This window comes from Candoia aspera, chromosome 7, assembly GCF_035149785.1.
Source record: "Candoia aspera isolate rCanAsp1 chromosome 7, rCanAsp1.hap2, whole genome shotgun sequence".
Lineage (NCBI taxonomy): Eukaryota > Metazoa > Chordata > Lepidosauria > Squamata > Boidae > Candoia > Candoia aspera.
Genome location: NC_086159.1, coordinates 49,604,784 through 49,625,839, shown reverse-complemented (window position 1 = coordinate 49,625,839; position 21,056 = coordinate 49,604,784). Strand labels below are relative to the sequence as shown.

The 21,056-nt window shown below is 39.3% G+C and overlaps 1 protein-coding gene across 1 annotated transcript in view; it reads right to left on the bottom strand.

Moving 5' to 3' along the window:
* LRIG3 (leucine rich repeats and immunoglobulin like domains 3) overlaps positions 1-1,410 on the bottom strand; it is a 62,741-nt gene extending 61,331 nt beyond the window's left edge. Inside the window, exon 1 of the mRNA XM_063309294.1 lies at positions 1,094-1,410. Coding sequence (XP_063165364.1) covers positions 1,094-1,299 — 206 coding nt within the window. The 5' untranslated portion in view covers positions 1,300-1,410. The remainder of the gene's footprint in view (positions 1-1,093) is intronic.
* Positions 1,411-21,056: the final 19,646 nt, after the last annotated feature.

The following is a 21,056-nucleotide window of genomic DNA, read 5'->3' as shown; positions in this document are numbered from 1 at the left end:
ACTTTTTTTTTTCCAGCTATCTAAATGGCAACATCTATTCTAAGCCCACCCCAATTTAAGAGACCATTACAATGCATAAAAATGTCAAGACCTTTTCCTGCAGTCTCCAGATGTTGATGCACCCCCAAGGCCTTAGCTTACAAAACAAATAGGTACCAGCTCCATGTGCACACAACAGGACATACTGTAACATCAGAGGTGGTTTCACATCTCACCTGCTTGCCTGCCTTTGAGTGAAAGGACCATTAAGACTTGGCCCAATCCTCACTTCTATGAGGCCTAGAGGAGAAGTATTTAGGTGAGGGACTAAGAGCAGAGATGTGAGCTGCTGTTCATTCCAGCTGTGACCAGCCCCAAGTCATCCAGGTGATGGGTAAAAATTATGGGAACTGTTACCTTTCAACATACCTGGAGGGCCCCAAATGGGGAAGGATGGCTTAACTGCTAATTTCAATGATGCTACTGAGGTGCAGCAGCAAGGACTATTCCCCCTTCCACCAGCTTCTGCCCTCCAGCAGGAAGTACCAAGACAGCACAGGTAGGCTGGGTTCAAATGCTCTGGTTTGCTTAATCAGTCCTATTGTCAGGCCTTGCACAACACACAAACTATCCACAAGGGCTGAGTCCACACAAAGGACTGAAAGGTAATCTAGCCAAGGATGTCAGCCTAGCTGTGGAAATCCAGTCCTAATGGCCAGAAAGGTGTAGGCAGCTCTGCAAGATTATCTCCAGTCATTGACCTAGAATCTCCATCCAGGCAATCCAGCGGCTGGGACCAGGCTGCAGAAGGCAACAGGAGAGGTGGGAAGCTGAGATATTTGTGGCGATGGGGAGGGAGCTGTAGCGCTGAAGACTTATCTATGGATCATCCTTCTCTGCTCAAAAATAGAGTGAAGGGACCCGCACCTCGACCACTAGCACCCACGCTGCACACCGTCCAACAAAGATCCAATCTTAGTTCCTCTCCAGCGCCTCTATTTAGTCGGCCCAGCAGGGGAACGCCGAGCACCCCCTAGCGCCGTAGATCAGCGCCCCAGCCTTGACGCCAGACAGGAGCCAGTTCCCCCCACCGCGGAGGAGCGCCTATACTCACAGCTGCACCGTCCTGCTGGGGAGCAGCTGGGGCACTTCTCTCAGTCTGAGGCGGCTGCAATCCAGTCGGTCCCCCAGGCAGCGGCACGGAGCCGGCCACTCTTCGGCCAGTCCCGAGAAGAAGAGGCTGCAGCAGAAGAGCAGGCGTCCTAACAGGAGCGGCGGCAGCAGCGACTGCAGCACCCAGCGGCGCGCAGAGGAGCCCATGTCCGGAGTCCCTCGCGCCCTCACCACCTGGGGCTTTCGGGCTGGGCGGGCGGAGTGAAGTCGACGCAGGGCTTTGCCACTCTCAGGGCGCTGGAAGGCGTCCCCTCATGCCTCCCCCCGCCCGGCAAATCCGCGGGCGACTCTCCTCTCCTCTCCGCCCAACCAACTCCACTCAGTCCGCCAAACTTTCTGCCGCCTCCCAGCGCCTGCCTGGACCAGCCGAGCCCGCCCCCTGCCATGTGATAACAACAAGACGGCGGGGCGGGGATGGACGGGGACGAGGACGGGCAGGGCGGATTGGCTGGGGAAAGAGACGAGGGGCGCCCGGGGCGAGCGTGGCTCTGGCCGCGAGAGCCAACCCGAGCGGAAGGCTTTCCCGACGGGTCTCCGTCAATCGTTTCGCCGCAACAAAAGCCCTGGTGCCATCTCTAGCCAAAGGGATGGAGTGTGGAGGCAAACCAAGCCCTCTTCTGCAAACGTATGAAACGGGCGCACAAATAAGCCCGGAGGTGGTATGAAAATGGAAGGTCCAATCAATGCTAACGAAGACGATCTAATCAATATTTTGATGCTAATCAAAATTTGAATTATTCAAAATCTAGGTAAAGGTCGTTCAATAGCAGTTGGATGGTAAGCGCGTTTTCTGCTGGTATGAACCTGGACTTCATTGGAAAGTGTTTTAAAACATCACAGTATTTCTTATCTTGAGTGTTGGCAAGGGCGATTACTCACGAATAAGCGTTAATAGAGGCATTAAACCTTCACTTTAAGTGTCAAGAAAAAGAACAGAATGAAAAGTGCCTAAAATTATCCAGACAGAACTGAAATGTTTTCTTGACTTTAAACTAATTTTAAAAAAAACCTCAGAAAAACAAGAATAATAGAAATAAGCTGCTCTTTTATTTGTGTTTTTATAATAATTTATATAAAAGGGTAATATAAAAAAGTAAATATATATTTTAACAAGTACATACTTAACTAAGAATTTTGAACTGGTGATTGCAAATATGTGGCCTGACAGGATGCGATACACAGCACTGTTAACGTGACTCTCTGGTGTCACAGAGTTGTTACAAAAAGATCCAGGGTGGGATACTTACTTAAACTTTAGGGATCCTACTATAAAATAAAGTGTTATAGTATCATACAAAAGAATTTAGTAACTATTGGTTGTGTTCAGAGTCTGATGGAACAGTTTATGCTACAGCTAAACTTGAACTATTCTTATGTGGTAGAACAGCCTTCCCTAAACAGAATCTTCCAGATGTGTTGGTCTACATTTGCCATCACTTCAAGACATCTTGGCCATGTTGACTGGGAATTTTAAGAGTTGTAACTCCAAACTGATTTGGAGGGCACCAGGTTAAGAAAGGAGTAGGGAAGGAAGGAAGAGACTGTGAACTATGACATACCACAAATTTACATCATTTGTCATATTGTGGTATTTTAACTGTATGCAAGGACAGGGGAAAGCAAGGAAGATAGAATTTGGATGACTAAATTTACTGTCCAGAGGATAACAGTGTTTTCATTTTCACAAATTCAAGTAATTTCATTAAAACAATATTCTAAAAGTCCATTTCTAGATTTGCAATTCTCAAGAAACTATTTTAGCCCCGATTAATTCAGCCTGCATGGCATAGCAGATGATGATAAGGATGTTGATGGTGTTATACTTTACTTCCTCACAGAGGAGTTCAGTTCCCATGTACAAATCCAATTCAAATATTCAGTAAAATTTTGATAAAAAAATAATAAAACAAAACAATAAAATACAGTTGCATAAAAAGAATACATGTTTTGCAAAACTCTGGTACCGGGACAGTTGTGATCTTGGAAATACATTTGTTTAAAACAATACTGCATTTTGGTCAGCCATATTTCTTTCAGGTGGGACCTCTATAATTGCAGCATTGCCACCAAGAAGGCCCTATTCCTAGTCACCACATCAAAAGTCAGGGGTCTGAAAGCAATACACTCTAGCTGACATTAGTGGGAGAGACAGATTTTTAATGGCCCTCAACCAGTCATTCTCTCCCAGGTTATCTTATAGGATTGTTGGGTGGATAAATAGAAATACCATCTTTGTGTACCACTCTGAAAGAAATGGGGAATTAACATTCATGTCAAGTTACCAACAAGTTTTTTCCAAATAGATGGATAGTTGAAGTGATTTCACAGTTTTTATAGCTCACCCAAATCAAAAGACTAGGCATGTAGGACAGATTAAATTGAGAAAAGTAATGATAATAATACATCAAATTATAAAGAAAAACAAAACAGTAGTAATTAATAAATGAGTAATTATTCTTCCTTCCCCAAGATAGGCACAATGGGGTTGATCGCTGGGTAAAATAAAACTGCTTTTAAAGATTTTCTGAAAAACATGAGACAGGAAGCTTTATCAATCTCTAGGGGTAAGATGCTTCTTTTAATCTTGAGAAAAGAGGTAATTGCTATTTGAAGACCATTTAGAGGACTCGATAGACTGGTTGTCAAGAGAGACATATAAGTACATTCTAGAACATCCCCTGAAAATGCTGTTCATAGGTTTGGAATGATTCTGGGAACCATAGGCCAACCATAACAATCTTTAGAAGTTACTTTTGCATTCAGTAATCAATTAGGTATAGACTAACACCATCCATATCAGGGTGAGTTAAAGTGATGTCACTGGGAGATGAATCCAGAAACACAGACATTGTAAATAATCTTTTTGTTTTGTTTTGCTTTGCTTTGCTTTTTGCAGTGTTGGGATGGTTGAAATATAAGTACGTTAAGCCTTAATACATCTATGTGGCACCTATGAGGTTGGGGTTAGAAAATTCCTTTTCATAAGTGGCAATGTTGCCATCACATTTCAGCACTGTCAACTGAGGATGCTGAGAATGGAGGGCACTGTAAGGAGCATAAGATTAACATATTGCATTAGGCCAATGGTGATGAATGCTAGAAGATATAATTCTCCATCATCTGAGGGGCAAGTAGAATAAACATCTTCAACCCAGAACCAATTGTAGAAGTTGTAGCCCCAATATATTTCATAAGTGCCAGTTTAGGGAAAGCTGACATAGATTATATGTGGGCAGAATATTCTTTACAAAAGAGCAGGATATTGATATTCATAGCTCTATTTTTTTCATTATCCATTCACTAGAGCAGATTTTTTTTTATCTTCTTCCTGCTGTTTAGTTTTTCCCACTCCTTGTGTGCCTTATCCTTACTAGATGCTTTAAGGACACCTTTATGCTCTCTAGGAAAAAACAAATAAGTTGATAATTCTATTAATACTATAATAACACAAAAACCAAATAACCATTTACCTTAGTTCCTGTGATTACTCACTGCAATTTCACATGCCTTTGAGGAAAAAACAATAAAATGTGTTTAAATAATTTCCTAGTAATTGTAGAACCTTTTTCTAGTGTGTCATAAGTCCATCATGAATGTCCTGACATGCATCTAGAATTCTCCTTTGTGGTAGTAATTATACTTGATTTTGGGCGATCTAAGACCCAACCGTGAAAACCAAATTATGGATAATTTGAGTTGTGCTGATTACAACTAGCAAAACCATATGAACTCTCTCTGAAAGTTTGCCTAGGGCACCATATGTTCAGCCATTTGTAGCATTCACCCAAATGTGGAGTGTTTGTCTCCATTACAAATAAACTTGAGTCTCCTTCTGGCAATTCACATTTAGTAATAACGGCTAATGTCTTCAAGATACGTCCTGCATATGGTAAATGGGAAGTTAAATGAAGGCTTGAAAACTTGGTGGGGGTAGGGGGTAAAATAAACAGTCCTCATTTTTTATTATATAACCTCTTTTAAAAATATATGGCACTGTTCTGTCCTCTGTCTCTCTCTTATATCTAAATAGAGTTAAACTTGTGTATTGTTAGACAGCTGTAGCTAACAAAGCCTCCCTAAATCAGGGAAATGGAGTGAAGTGGAGATTATCTTCCACTTCCAAAGCTGTGCCAACACATACTGGCACATGTGCATTGCCTTTTCTCTCCCAGCCTCATAAACATAAACATATACATGCACATGCACATGCACATATACATACACATATACGTATACATGGTTTCCTATCACTACTAAAATGGCTGCTTGCAATCAAATGTTATTGCCAAATTCTGATGGCAAACCACACAGCAGCACCATCAGGATAGTTACTAGGGGCCAGAAAAGAGCAACTCAGTGTCTACCTTTGGGCTGACAATTGCTCACTCTTCCTACCTTGTGCTGATCCAAACTCCATCATAGGTTGATGGTACAGCAGAGCTGTATAGCTTTCATGCAGAAGGTCCCAGGTTCAACCCCAGGATCTCCAGGATGGATGGAAAACCTACTTTCAAGCCACTACTATTAACAGTCTTGGACTCAGCTGTGATTAGAGTAGCATGTAAGCCTAGTAAAATTAACAACAAATAAACAGTCTTGGGCTAAATAAACCAATGGTCCAAGTCAACAGAAGATATGTTCATATCTCTACTATTACCTTTCATCTCCACCAGGTTCTCTTTTGATCATTACTCAGTGGAAGTGGTTTATTCTCATCCTCCCCTTCCTGCCTCCTTATTTACTTGGTGTCACTATGGTTTGGTAAGTTTTTAACCCTTCAATATGTCTTAATTCAACATATTTTTAAAATGTCTGTTAACTGGGAGAAATTTGTCTCTCAGTTACTTCCATTTAAAAGCTGATTAATCAGCATAAAACTGACTTCTAATATTTTTGAACACTGTAATATCACAAATTTATACTTTCTTCTGGTAATGTCTTAGTTTGTTTATTCCTGCAATTTAACACATTGAAAATAGTTTCTCAGTGCTACAGCATTTATGCTCTTTTGGCTTCAGCATATTTTCATGAAAGCAGCAATCAAGGATGTGCTATGACTAGATAAATGAGAAATTGGTTAACGAGTTTCAAATTGCTTATTGCCTTAGGAAAGCTTTAAATAAACTTTTTTTAGATGTGACTTCATTTTTTGGACTCCAAAATCAAGTTTAAAGCAAACACTGGAATGTAATGAAGAAAGCACAGCCCCAAAATATTTCTTTTGAAGCTTAAGTAACATAGGAAAGCCCATATTAAGAAAAATATTTGTCTTTGATTCCTATATTCTTTCATTTTTAACATACTGAAAATGGTCCTGTGAATTAAGAGGAATGAAGCTAAACAGCTCAATTTTAAAGCTACTTTAGGCAACCTGTCTGCCCTTTCTTCTCCTTTTTTGGATCAAATACTTCTTTAGCCATTAACAGCATATTTTGGTTCAGTAGAGTTAATGCCTAATCCTAAATGTCTATAGAATTGTGAGCCCAATTTTACCAACTTGCAATCTTGTTAACTTTGTTAAAGTGTTGTTTTCTTTGAAAATATATTTTACACCTAAAATACTGCTTGCTTAGAATAGAGGGACAGGAGGGGGAAGTATGGCAGGAAAATGAATGGCTGCCAATGAAATAATGGCTAAGAATGAAGTTTTATAAACTCTTATTAAAGGCAGTGAACACCCTCATCTGCTAGTTATTCAAGCTGAGAATTACTTCTAAGTCCAAACTTGGCAAGTGGGAGGTACAAAATCAGAACAATGGCCCTAATGGGGCAGTGGTCTCTTTGCCAGAATTTTAGCACTCTCCAATATCCAGCTTTGTTGTCTTCTATAGCTGTGCCCAGAAACTGTCAGAACTACCCAGCATTCACTGTGTAGACTTTGGATGTGGGCTAAATCTTGCTGAGATATTGGCTCCCTGTACCTAAAGTAAATGGGACTCTCAGATTTATCGTGATTTCATCAAGTGCTAAAAGGGGGAGGGAAGACAATCACTTCATCTCTCTATATATGCATGTACATGTGTATGTATAGTATGTGTGAATATTCCACAGAACCATTTGGATCAGATTCATTTTTATGAATTAATAAGTATTACCCCAACAGTTAGTGATCTTCTCTTTCCCATCACAAAATAATGGAGGACTGGATCCACTGTAACTCTCTTTCTCATAGATCCTGGAACTTAGAGTCCTGCCCAAATAATACCTAGGATGCAGTGAAGATGCTACCGTAATATCTTGACTCTGTCTTTCTTTGTTTCTGCTGATTTGGCAGAAAACTATGCAAACATGAAATTTGCTTCTCTGTTGCCATTCCTTGTCCTGCCTCCATTGCTTTTGTTCTGGTTCACTGCCACAAGTTTTGTGCAGCACCTGGTAAGCAAATCAACTGGCTGAATCCTCTGGCTCTGCTGTCCTTTTTCTTTTGCACATTGGCTACCCATAGGAAAACATCTGCCAATTGTGGCAACTACAACAGTTAGTCTTAATCATTACTGATCAATCAAATTGATATGCAAATTTTAAAGACTGAATGGAACAAGAAATTGGAGATCAACACTTAGCTTAGACAATGGGAAACTATCTTCATGTCTATCAAAAATTTCAATACATGGTAGACTGGCTTATGTAACAAAAGGTAATGTTTTAAACTTATTGGACTTCATTGTATTTGTATAGAAAAGGAATAAGTAAATCATCTTGTTTGTGGAGGTTAGTAGAATAATCTTTCATTAAATCATATGTCTTTGTGATATCCTAAACTTGTTATGTTTTGGGAGGAATAATCACATAACTTAATATGGCTGAGATAGGATTTAATATTTTCAGATATCCATAATCTTTTGAATTATATACCTATTACATACCTGGGAATTGGTGGCTGGAAATGCCCTGCCTACTGCCTTTTCCCACACATCTTAGGTGGGGTGTATACTGCTTTGTTCCTTTAAAGCAGTGTTTCTCAACCTTGATGGCTGAAGAAGTGTGGACTTCAACTCCCAGAATTCCCCAGCTGGCATGCTAGCTGGGGAATTCTGGGAATTGAAGTCCAGACATCTTCAACCCCCCAAGGTTGAGAAACACTGCTTTGGAGGCTGATAGTTTTGAAGGGCTTCCTTGTGAATCTGTAAAGAGATTGCAAAATGAAAGTACTGTAAAATTTACTTTGGAAGGAAGGGTTATTCTTTGACTTGAGTGCTAATCTAGTCCTCCACCTAGCTGGAAAAGCATCCCTGAGAAACACTTGTTTAGATTCAGATTCCTGATGGGACAATTTGAACCAGCATTGCAATTGAGGAGAAATTTCCATAGAAGAAGCTGTATCCATAGAATTGCTTTTTAATAGCCTTACTCCCCTCCCAACTTCCAGAACTGTTAATACCATTTTGTTCTTAGTATGGAATAAAAGTTAACATCAGAAGGTTTTCCACTTAGAGAATATTTCCCCCACCCAGTACTGCTGTCAGCAAATTTTCACAAGATAAATCTTGCAATGAATCAGATCAACATGCAACTACTTGATGAAAATTTCCCATCCTATGTATTCTGTATACAAACACAGAGTACTGGGCTGATTCGCTTTGTCAGCAGAGAAGATGTGTTAAAATGTTAGATTTCAAACTGCCAGTTGCCCTGAAGCAAAGTCTGCTGTAGAAAAGGTTCCAGCTAAGCTGTGCTGCAATACAATTCACTATTGTAATTTGTTGTGAACAGGACAATAAAACCTTGTTGAGGGGCCCCAGGTCATTGACAGTGATTATCTGGATCACTTGTCATGTCAAATCATGGTTTGTGGATCAAGCTTTAGTGGCTAAGCTATAAACTGTAGTTTACAAAACCCATGCCAGCAAAATCACAGTATGGCTTGGCACATTGTTTGCCCTGTCCCTGCTTTTTGCATCATCTTACTTAATGAACAGAGAATTCAAAAGTTTCACACATTTTTCTGTTACCTTGTTTTCCCTAAGAAAGATTACCACCAAGGCATGAATTTAATTTGATTGATTGATTGGACCAATCCAGCTATTTTTATGTGTCTTGGAAAACACCACAGTCTGGCCAGGAGCCTATGAGTTTCACCTTCAGAGCTAAGGGAAACAACCATCTTCATTATCCCTGAATGGTAAGTATAATCTGGTACCTACCATTAATACTTTACATGTACTCAGTCTACAGTCTTCATCAGGATAAACTTTATACTCCAGAAGCTGTGGCTGAAACATCTGGCCTAAATTTTAGTGGTTTAGGTGCTTGCTTTTCCATTTTATCTTTCTGGATTGGGGGTGGTAGTGGTATGTTTTTGCTTTAATCCTCTGGGTGTCAGTCAGAGTCCCTGTTCTTATATGGGTGGCTATAATTTTCCCCATCTTTTCTTAAAGCCGGTACAGCCAAGGAGAAAAGCCAGGGCATCTCTGACCTCCGTGGAGCTAGGCCACCCATTTAGCTGCCTTCCTGGTCAAGAAATGGACTATGTGAGATCACATGTAGGGGAGCCTGAAAGGTCAGCTGTCATTTGGCTTGGACTGACCTCTCCCCCACCAAAGTCTTAGCTGGAAAACTGATTGGAAGGTTTGGACTAATACAAAAAGACAATATTTTCTAAGAAGGATTTGACCCATGTTCTTAATTCATTTGAATAGCTTTCTGTGAAATAAAGGATTTCAAAAAATAACTATTCTTCCAGGATTCAAGAAGAGTTGCCTCCCACAAAAACGTTGTTGTTGTTTATTTGTTCAGTCGCTTCTGAGTCTTCGTGACTTCATGGACCAGTCCACGCCAGAGCTTCCTGTCGGTCGTCAACACCCCCAGCTCCCCCAGGGATGAGTCCGTCACCTCTAGAATATCATCTATCCACCTTGCCCTTGGTCGGCCCCTTTTCCTTTTGCCCTCCACTCTCCCTAGCATCAGCATCTTCTCCAGGCTGTCCTGTCTTCTCATTATGTGGCCAAAGTATTTCAGTTTTGCCTTTACTATCATTCCCTCAAGTGAACAGTCTGGCTTTATTTCCTGGGGTATGGACTGGTTTGAACTTCTTGCAGTCCAAGGCACTCTCAGAATTTTCCTCCAACACCACAGTTCAAAAGCATCGATCTTCCTTCTCTCAGCCTTCCTTATGGTCCAGCTCTCGCAGCCATATGTTACTACGGGGAACACCATTGCTTTAACTATGCAGACCTTTGTTGTCAGTGTGATGTCTCTGCTCTTAACTATTTTATCAAGATTTGTCATTGCTCTTCTCCCAAGGATTAAGCGTCTTCTGATTTCCTGACTGCAGTCAGCATCTGCAGTAATCTTTGCACCTAGAAATACAAAGTCTTTCACTGCTTCTACATTTTGTCCCTCGATTTGCCAGTTATCAATCAAGCTGGTTGCCATAATCTTGGTTTTTTTCAGGTTTAGCTTCAAGCCAGCTTTTGCTCTTTCTTCTTTCACCTTCATCATAAGGCTCCTCAGTTCCTCTTCACTTTCAGCCATCAAAGTGGTATCATCTGAATATCTGAGATTGTTAATGTTTCTTCCAGCAGTTTTAACTCCAGCCTTGCATGCCTCAAGCCCAGCATGTCGCATGATGTGTTCTGCGTACAAGTTGAATAGGTAGGGTGAGAGTATACAGCCCTGCCATACTCTTTCCCAATCTTAAACCAGTCCGTTTTTCCATGGTCTGTTCTTACTGTTGCTACTTGGTCGTTATACAGATTCTTCAGGAGGCAGACAAGATGACTTGGTATCCCCATACCACTAAGAACTTGCCACAATTTGTTATGGTCCACACAGTCAAAGGCTTTAGAATAGTCAATAAAACAGAAATAGATGTTTTTCTGAAACTCCCTGGCTTTTTCCATTATCCAGCGGATATTGGCAATTTGGTCCCTACTTCCTCTGCCTTTTCTAAACTCAGCTTGTACATCTGGCAATTCTCGCTCCATGAGTTGCTGAAGTCTACCTTGCAGGATCTTGAGCATTACCTTACTGGCATGTGAAATGAGTGCCACTGTTCGATAGTTTTAACATTCTTTAGTGTTTCCCTTTTTTGGTATGGGGATATAAGTTGATTTTCTCCAATTTGATGGCCATTCTTGTGTTTTCCAAATTTGCTGGCATATAGCATGCATTACCTTGACAGCATCATCTTGCAAGATTTTGAACAGTTCAGCTGGGATGCCGTTGTCTCCTGCTGCCTTGTTATTAGCAATGCTTCTGTCCTAACAGCCAGGAACCACGCTGAGACAAGGAATAGGTCTCTAGTGTTTTATTACTGCTACATAAACAGAAAATCCTAACAAACTGAAGAAGCGTGGGAAAAACCCAGACATATAAACCCCAAACGCTAAGGCGGGCCCGATCTGTGTCTCTTTGAATGGCTACCTAATTCCTCAGTACTACGCATGTGCTTTACAGCCTGGATGGGAGCCCCCTGCTCGCCATCCTTACTCATGACAGCTTCTTAAGGCCCATTCAACCTCACTCTTCAGGATGTCTGGCTCTAGTTCACTGACCGCACCGTCAAAGCTATCCCCGATATTGTTATCCTTGCTATACAGGTCACAAAAACATATTATATACAATAAAAGGTAAAAATAAAGATTCCAGTTTAGTCGTGTCTAATGACACACTAGGGGGCGGTGCTCATCTCCATTTCCATGGCCGAAGAGCCAGTGTTGTCTAAGGACACTTCCGCATCATGTGGCCAGCATGACAATCATGGAAACGCTGTCACTTTCCCGCCAAAGCGGTACCTATTTACCTACTCACATTTGCATGCTTTCGAATTGCTAGGTTGGCAAGAGCTGGAGCGAGTGTGGGAGCTCACTCCATTACGTGGCGCTCGAGTCTCAAACCGCCAACTTGCAACCTTCCGGTCGACAAGCCTGGTGTCTTAACCACTGAGCCATCACACCCCTTTTTTTATTATATACAGTACCAAAAAGAATAACCAGAAAACTGTTTAACTAGTAACCGAATAATTGGGCAAAGGACCTGGCCAGGGAAGGATCAAGAAAGTCAAGGTGGAGAACGCAAATGTGTGATCAAAAGCCCCATCTCTTTTTGACATGTGATACACCATCCTGACTTTTTAAACACCCGCTATGAACGTTTTACAACTGGCTATCATGGGTATGGGAAAGGACTATCTTGCCCTGAAGAAAATGGCACAGAGAGATATTTATTGCTGTAGTCATATTTAGCTTCAGACAGATTTTGGATGGAGCAAAACAGCACATTTCTCTGTTAGTAGTATTTTTTTTTTACCTCAATTTCTTTGAGCCTCTTCCCACTTATTATTTTCTATTAAAAAAATATCTTGAAAAAATTGTGAAGGCGGGGCTTAGTATGTCTTAAAGATCAAGAATTGATCTTTGGATCCTAAAAGTGCCTTTTAGTTTGGCTAGTTTAAGCTTCTAAAATGTGTTCTGCCCACACTCTAACTATATCATAGTAGCATGTGACAAATGTACATCATCCTCATCCTCATCACCACACTTAGACTGCTATTTCAGTATAAGCAAAAGTGTGCAACAGATTTAATAAATAAAATGTATGTGATCTGACGAAGTATCGAAGTATGTTCATTTCACAAGGAGCTAACAATTTACAATTTGAAACTGGAAAAACAAAAGAAAAGGAAAGGCATGAGGAAGATAGCTAAACAAGGCAATTTTGATTTCATTTAACCCTGGTTTTTGAGCTCTGGTATGCGTGATATGGCATGGTAGGGTCCTAAAACACTTTGAAATGCGGATATCCTCTTAAAAAACAAATACGTCTGAGCTTGCATTTCTGTCAGTTCAGTTAACTTCTAAACGGTGTAATATTTAACCAGTAGGCACACTGTTTATGGACAATTTTCAAAGGAATTATCATCCACACCTATGAAAGATGAATAAATTGAGTGTGATTTCCCATCAGGGCTTATGGAAAACAATGGAATATTTCTATATGGTATTATCTTCCTTTGGCACTCTTTACTTCGTAGCAAAGCAGAGCAGAAAAAAAAATATTAGGATACTGCTTAAGAGATTTCCTCCTACCTTGCACTTTTTAGAAACTGCATCCAACAACATTGTTTTCTCAAGCCTTCCTCACTGGAAGAAAGCATACTGTAGAACAAATGAGATTATATTCCTGAAATTCATATCATTTTCTAACTTGGGCTACAGTATTTACATAATTAAATGTGTGCAGGCAGGCAAAATAAAATGACTTTCCAAATGTTTCCATATTCCGTCTTGGCTGTAATTTGTATCAGTATAACTTGCAAGGTGAGCAGAGCATGGGCTGAAGACTTGTTAATAGCACTGTAAGCTGTATAGTTTTGAACTTACAAACATGTTCAAGGCTGGTCCTAGACATTTTGATAGTTGAGCCATAAGACAAGCTATCTCCACCTCTTGAAAGCTAACCCAAATAGTGCAGGATGGGTTCATGGTGTAGGTTGTGCTGGTGTGCATCCCTTGACCAAAGCATTGCCCATGTGTATATTTATGGAAGGTTTGCCCTGGCCTGGTTGCCTCTCTGCTTGTCCACTGGCTTTTCAGCTTTTGTACTATATGAGGTACATTGGAGAAAAGTTCCATAGACAAACAGCCCAAACAGCCCATCAATAGCAAATTGTGCTAGTGCTGGGGCACCAGCTTATGCAAATAGGGATGGCCTGTGTTTGGTCTAGTGGTTAAGGCAACAGGCTAGAACCCAGGAGAGAGTGAGTTCTAGTCCCACCTTAGGCATGAAAGCCGGCTGGCTGACCTTGGGCCAGTTACTCTTTCTCAGCCCAACTCATCTCAAAGGGTTGTTGTTGTGGGGAAAATAGAGGAGGAAGAAATATTAGGTATGTTCCCCGCCTTGAGTTATTTGTAAAAATAATAAAGGTGGGATAGAAAATAAATAAATAAGGGGCCACGGTGGCTCAGTAGTTAAGACGCTGAGTCAGAGGACCATTAAGGTCGGCAGCTCGGCAGTTTGAAACCTGGAGCGCAAGCTGCGTGACGGAGTGAGCTCCCATCAGCTTGTCCCAGCTCCTGCTAACCTAGCAGTTCGAAAGCATGGAAAATGCAAGTAGATGAATAGGTACCACTTTGGTGGGAAAATAACAGGGACATGAATGGAACCCCCTCTGGCATCCCCTGGGCAATGCTGACGTCACCAGCAAATCCTCTCAATACAGAAGCACCTTGGTAGGTGCTTACCAAGGTGCTTCTGACATACATACTTACATACATACATACATAAGACTTCCTAAAGCATTTGCCTACCTACTCTCTTCCTACTTTGCTGGTTTATGTCATGCTTCTATTAACTTCTGGAAAGAAAAGACTCTGATGCAGGTTCCACTTCCACAAAGACTTGCGGAGGGGACAGGAAATCACCCCCTTTAAAGGCTTTATTTCTTTCTGAAGCAGAAAGATTTGAGAACAAGGGAGATGTCTTCTACTTCTGCATTGTAATGACATTCTAGTACAAACTGCGGTCCATCTTTCCCAGCATAAGCTACCTCTTCTACATTGTTTGAGAGACCCACCCAAAGAATGTTTAGGGATGCCTTGAGTAGCATTGCAAATTCACATGTCAAATCTCAAGCTTTTTTTTTTTTTCTGTATTTGTCTGTATTAGACTTGACTCTGTGGGTTTTCAGAGATCTCCTATTTTTTTGTATATAATATACTAGGTGATATGGGTTAACTTTTTTGTTTAAAAAAAACAAGAACAGAACCACTGTACAGGTATAGAAAGAACTGTTACCCTTTGGATCCTAGCCTAAATCTTTTTTTCCCAGTTAGATACCTGGAAATCGGCAACAACTAAGAAGCTATTTTTAAATACCAACCAATTTAATTTTAAACATTTCTTTGAGGTAGAAGAAAAAAAGCCCAGGTGATAACCATATGATTAAATGTTATTATCTTATTAGAATCAGCCTGCAGCTGAGTTATAATTTTCTAGACATTCTTCTAGGCTTTCTACTTTATATATCGTTAATGCATGTTGGAAAAGGTAATACATTTTGGATTTTTCATGATCAAAATACTTCATAAAATAAATGTATAAAGTTCAGTAACATTCATCTGCTAATTATATGCTATCATTTCTTTTTCAGGCAGGGAGCAGTTTTGTTTTCCATGAGCATTCATGAAACTTTTTGAGAAAGAATTGCAATAAAATATTGTAATATAGTTTATTCACTCTCGCAGTAATGAAGTACATGTTAGAAGAAATGCTAGACTTAAGTGAAAGTTGATACAAAGGCAAACATGAGCATTGCCTTCAAAATCATCAAATGTGAGTCAGTATTGAGGCTATAACCCAGGAATGAAACATTTGCTTTATGTATAGACTATCTGGATTCAAACCCTGAAATTTCAAGAAAAGAATGGTAACATCTGCTTGAAACCTACATGTATAGACCTATATTGCCAATTAGCAAAGGCAATGCACACATATAGGCTCAACAGATTGACATTCTAGTAGGATATTTCTGCATAATGTGCAGTTACAGTAATTTGTTACATTACATTTTGAGGACATGCACACTTATAATTTATGTGAATGGAAATTCATAAGGTTGTGGCTATGCACCATTGCCATTCCCAACTTACAAACTTACAATTCTATTGGACCAATCCCCATAATTCCCAGCCAATATACTCAAAAGTCTGACTGGGAATTATGGGAACTGGCCAATATATTCAAAAAGACACTAGGTTGGAGAAAGTTGGTTCTTTAATGAACAGCAAAGAGGTTCATGCACACAATTGCATGAGGTCTGATGCATTTCTTCCTAAGAATGTTGGAAGCAGGCATAGTGTTAGAATTGATGTCACCAAAGATAAATAAAGCCTGTAGTTTTGAGAAAAATGCTTCCCAAGAGATGCTAAGTAAACACAGACCATTCTGATAATTGGAAAAACCCTTCCCTTCTTATTTATTTATTTTCTATCCTGCTTTTATTATTTTTATAAATTACATATCTTCCTCATCAGTGAATGGGAAGGATGCCTTTCAAACGACATTTATTTATTGATTGAATAGTCTGCCTCTTCAGTACTAGTTTTTTTGTTTTTTGTTTTTGTTTTTGTCTAGGTAGTATATGATTTGTATCCCCTGTGGATTTTGATTCATTATCTAAGTCAGTGTTTCTCAGCCTTGGCAACTTTAAGATGTGTGGACTCCAACTCCTAGAATTCCCCAGCCAGTTGCTAAGGTTGAGAAACACTGGTCTAAGTATACATTTCTGTCTTTACTATATTTTAGTCACCATTGTACCAAAAAAAAAAGTCAATGGACGCAGTATTGGTGGCTCACTTCTTGTCTACCTGTTATCCCTGCCATAGCAAATAAACTCTGGTCTGAATGGTTTTATTCAGTGCCTCCCCATTGCTAAGGTGGAGTTACCAACTAGAAATAGAGACATTCTAAAGTAGGCTGTTCAAAAATGAACTGATGCTAATCTGAAGCACTTCCTTCTTTTAGCTGTGCTAGGGTGAAAACTAGGTACAGCCAACATTCTAGACATAAAGATATTTGTGAAGCCATGTCATTCCTGAAAGGTGTTAAGAACAAGGAGGAAGGTTCCGTATTGGTAGTGGATGTGTTCCAACCACCATTTCTAAAAACAGAGAAGTCCATGTTTATGAGTTATTCTCACTAAAAGCAAATGGAAATAAAAAAAGGAAAAAGAGGAAGCAATCTTTCAAGGCAAAAAAGAAGAAGAAGATATCATTTACAATATGTCAGGATCTGTCCTAACAGTCAGGAACCACGCTGAGACGAGGAATAGGTCTCTAGGGTTTATTACTGCTACATTAGACAGAAAATCCTACCAAACTGAAGAAGCGTGAGAAAACCCATACAGATAAACCCAAAAGTCAAGGCGGGTCTGTTCTGTGTCTCTTTGAATGGCTACTCAACTCCTCACTCCTACGCATGCATTTTTCCCTCATGACAGGATCCTGGGAAAGTTTGTCAGGGAAAGATCCGATATATGTACAAATCAGCAGAAGGTCCTCCAAGGAAGGGAGACCCTGAGCTGATCAAAGTGTCACTCCATGGAGGATCTCTACAGTATTTCTTCATATTTTGGGAAAAAGTATTGTAATCAAAGAAAAGTTATTAAGGTATGTATATCATTACAAATGCTTGTTTTCACCATTTTAAACAACAAAAATGGTATACTATAAATCATATTTATTTGGTTTATAGAGGTGATGGACTCATCCCTGGGAGAGCTGGGGGTGTTGATGACCGACAGGAAGCTCTGGAGTGGGCTGGTCCATGAAGTCATGAAGAGTCGGAAGCAACTGAACGAATAAACAACAACAACAATTTGGTTTAACTTCCCCAGTTGTGCTAATTTTCAACTAAATGTACCTAATGATTCTTGCCTTCTTATAGTGTCCGAAATATATGCCCAAAATTTTTAAGTATTAGCTTCAGTATTAGAACTTCTATTGAGCAGCTTGCTTTTAATTCATATAGTATCGAATATTTTCTCTTGCAGTCCAGGGTATTATCAACAATTTTCTTCAGCATCAACATTCAGAGGCATCAATTGTTCTTTGTTCGACTTTTTAACTATCCAGCATCTACAGCCAGATGTTACGTTATGAAACAGTGGCCTTGAGATATGAGCCTTTGTTGTCACTGTGATGTCTCTGCACTTGAATATTTTTCCTAAATCTGTCATAATCTTTCTGTCATATTGCAAATGATTCCGTCATCTTACTCTTTTTTTTAACATTTTTAACATTGAGCAATAGACTAGCTTTTTAAATTTCATCATTTGCCTTCAACAAGAGGTTTTTCAAGTCAGCCATACTTCTAGTGATCAGAGCATTAGCATCAACATTCCTGAGGTTGTTGTTTCTCCCAGTAATTTTAATTCCAGTTTCTATTTCTTCTAGTCTAGAATTTCTCATGTCATATTCTGTATACAAGTTAAATCAGTAAGGGGACAGTATATACTATTGAGCAGTTTCCCAATTTTGAACCATTTAGTTGTTTTGTATTCCATTCAAACTCTTGCATCCTGATCTTCAAACAAATTATTCAATAGGCAGATGAGATGGTCCTGTATACCCATGTTTTTAAGAACTATCTATAATTTATTATCATCTATACAAAACCCTTTGTATAATCAATAAAGCAGAATAAGGGGTTTCTTGGAACTAACTTGCCTTTTCCATTATCTATGGATCCATTAACAACGTGATCTTAGCTACTCCTGCTTCTTCTGAATCCACTTTGTACATCAGGCAGTTCTCATTTCAGATGTTGGTCTGGATGCAAAATCTCGAGCATTATCTTATCAACATATGAGATAAGTGCAATTGTTCAGTAGTTTGAGCACTCCTTGGCTCTGCCCTTTTTGATATTGAAATATAAATTGATTATTTCCAGTCCCTTGACATAGCTGTATTTTCTATACCTGCTTACAACCCACATGTAGCACTTTAACTGCATCATCTTGTAAATAATTCTGCTGGTATTTCATCATGGATCTTTGTTAGCAATATTTTCCATGATTTTTATCATGCAACTTTGTTAGAAATATTTCCCATGGCCCATTTCATTTCACTTTCCAAAATGTCTGGCTCTAGTTCAGTGATCAAAACTTCATACATATAATTAATTTGGGGACTTTGGTTACCTACTGCAACAACTTCTACTTTATATGAAGTCTGTCTAGTTATTCCTCATTTTCTTCCAGCCAAAAGATCTCTGTATTTAACATAAGATAAAAACAGTTTTAACAGCTGTTAAAGCAGCTGTTTAATAGCCCTAGGAAGGAGGCAATGGCAAACCGCTTCTGAAAAAACTTGCCAAGAAAACTGCAGGGACTTGTCCAGGCAGTTTCCGAGAATTGGACACAATTGAATGGAGACACACACACAGACACATATTTATATTTTATATTTATATTTATATAGAGAGAGTAGTCTAAGGATGGTTCTGTACCCAACAAGACTGTTTGAATAACTGGAAACAACTCTCATTCCAATTAAGAATGGAAAAGGTTCACATTTTTCTTCCTCCCTCCCTCCCTCCCTTCTTGGATTCTCAAAAGCTTGCAACTATTTTGTAAAACTACTGTTGGCCTAATAAAATTATTGTCCTTAGCTGCATCATAGATAAAAATAATTTATCTAACTGCATTATAGGTAAAAATAATTTCAATAATTAAAACTAAGTCATGTTGAATGCTTTCTCATCAACTGTTAATAAATAAACAGTTTATGTGATTCTGTATCCAAGTGCAAGCATATCAAGTACAATCAAATTATACTTAATATGCTTGCACTTGGATACAGAATCACATAAACACTAAAAACAAGTACACAAACTGTACTTGTGGCACTAAGTATGCATTTTCATTTATTTTCCCAAATGAAAATTACTGTGCAAGAGAATTCTATTTTTTGCAACAAAGGAAATGCTTACTTTGAAACTTTAATACATTCATACATTTCTACAAAATGTTCTTTTTTGGTTTATTAATGGGCATTCCCAGGCTTTTAAAATTTTTCCTCACTATACTGTATTTAGAAGATATTTTTGGGAATTAAAGCAGTGCTATCTAGTTCTAAACTGGACTTATATTTGCAAAGTTGTATTATAAATAGCCTGTTATAAAGTGTTATAAAGAAGTAGTTGCATCAAACATATTCAGTTTGTTTAATAATAGTTATTGAAATATGAATATAAGACAATAACCAGATTAACATTGTTTTCTGTTACTTAAGTTACTGACATTGTATAACATGATTTTATTTTATCTTTTCACAGCAATTTTGAAGATATTGCATAATCATTTTAATATGATTTTGAATGATTTGTTTGATTTTGAATTTGTTTATTTACAATTTGTTTATGTCCCTTCGGTGAAACAGTGTCACTTGGCAGAAGTGTGCCTTCTTTGTCATGGCTCCTGCCTTATTGAATAGCCTCTTCCAAGAGTTATGGATGGCCTCAACCCTGTTGGCCTTCAAGAAAGTGGTGAAGACCGAGCTTTTCGTCCAGATACTAGGGCCAGGATTTTGATAGACCTAGCATGGGGTGGTTGGTGGTTGTATGCAAGTTTTATCAGAGCCTCAGTGTTGTTTATTTTATTAAATGGTTGTTCTATAGTGTTTTTGTTTTCTTCCAGAGATCTGCCTGGTAGATGGGTGGTTGTATATAAGTTTGTTTAATAAATAATAAACAGTTCCAAGACCAGCTGCATTAGCTCAGCCAGGGATTCTGTCAAAGCAGAGTACAGAAAGTTCACTAATAGAATCCCCAGTCTATTCCTGGTCTCAAGAGTGACTTACATACTCTCAATATGAACCAATTCTCTCATGGGTAAGGAGATAGTGTTCTGATCACAAACACAGATCTCCCCATCCACGTGCCCTGGTTCCCAAATAGGAAAAACTGGGTATAAACTAGTAACCTGATTCTCCCCAGCCAAATTTTTAATAGACAAGTCAGGTCAGCATTCTTCTCTGTGATCCAATTGTGGAAGAACTTTACTTTATTTTGAACTAACCTGATCTTGCAATATCAACTTCTCCAAAGCCTAAAGTTGACAAGGCTGCTGGAAGGTGGAATAGCCTTTAAATTTCTAATGTCCCTACTGTACAGATTACTGTAATAGTCTGCTAGCCTGCTAATGTCAAACCTTCCAGAGATGTATACCCTGCTCTGCTCACACACTTGCTAATCCATTCCAATACATATGTTAACAAGTCAATCAGTTAAAAAGGATATTACAGATAAGCACACACCTAAACACACACAAACACAGAGAGAGGGAGAGAAAGAGGTTTGAGTTCCTTTATCCAGGAGCAGCACAATCACTCAACCAATATTTATTTATTTATATTTTTATCACCGCCCATCTCCCCCACATGGAGAAGGACCATATACCTTCT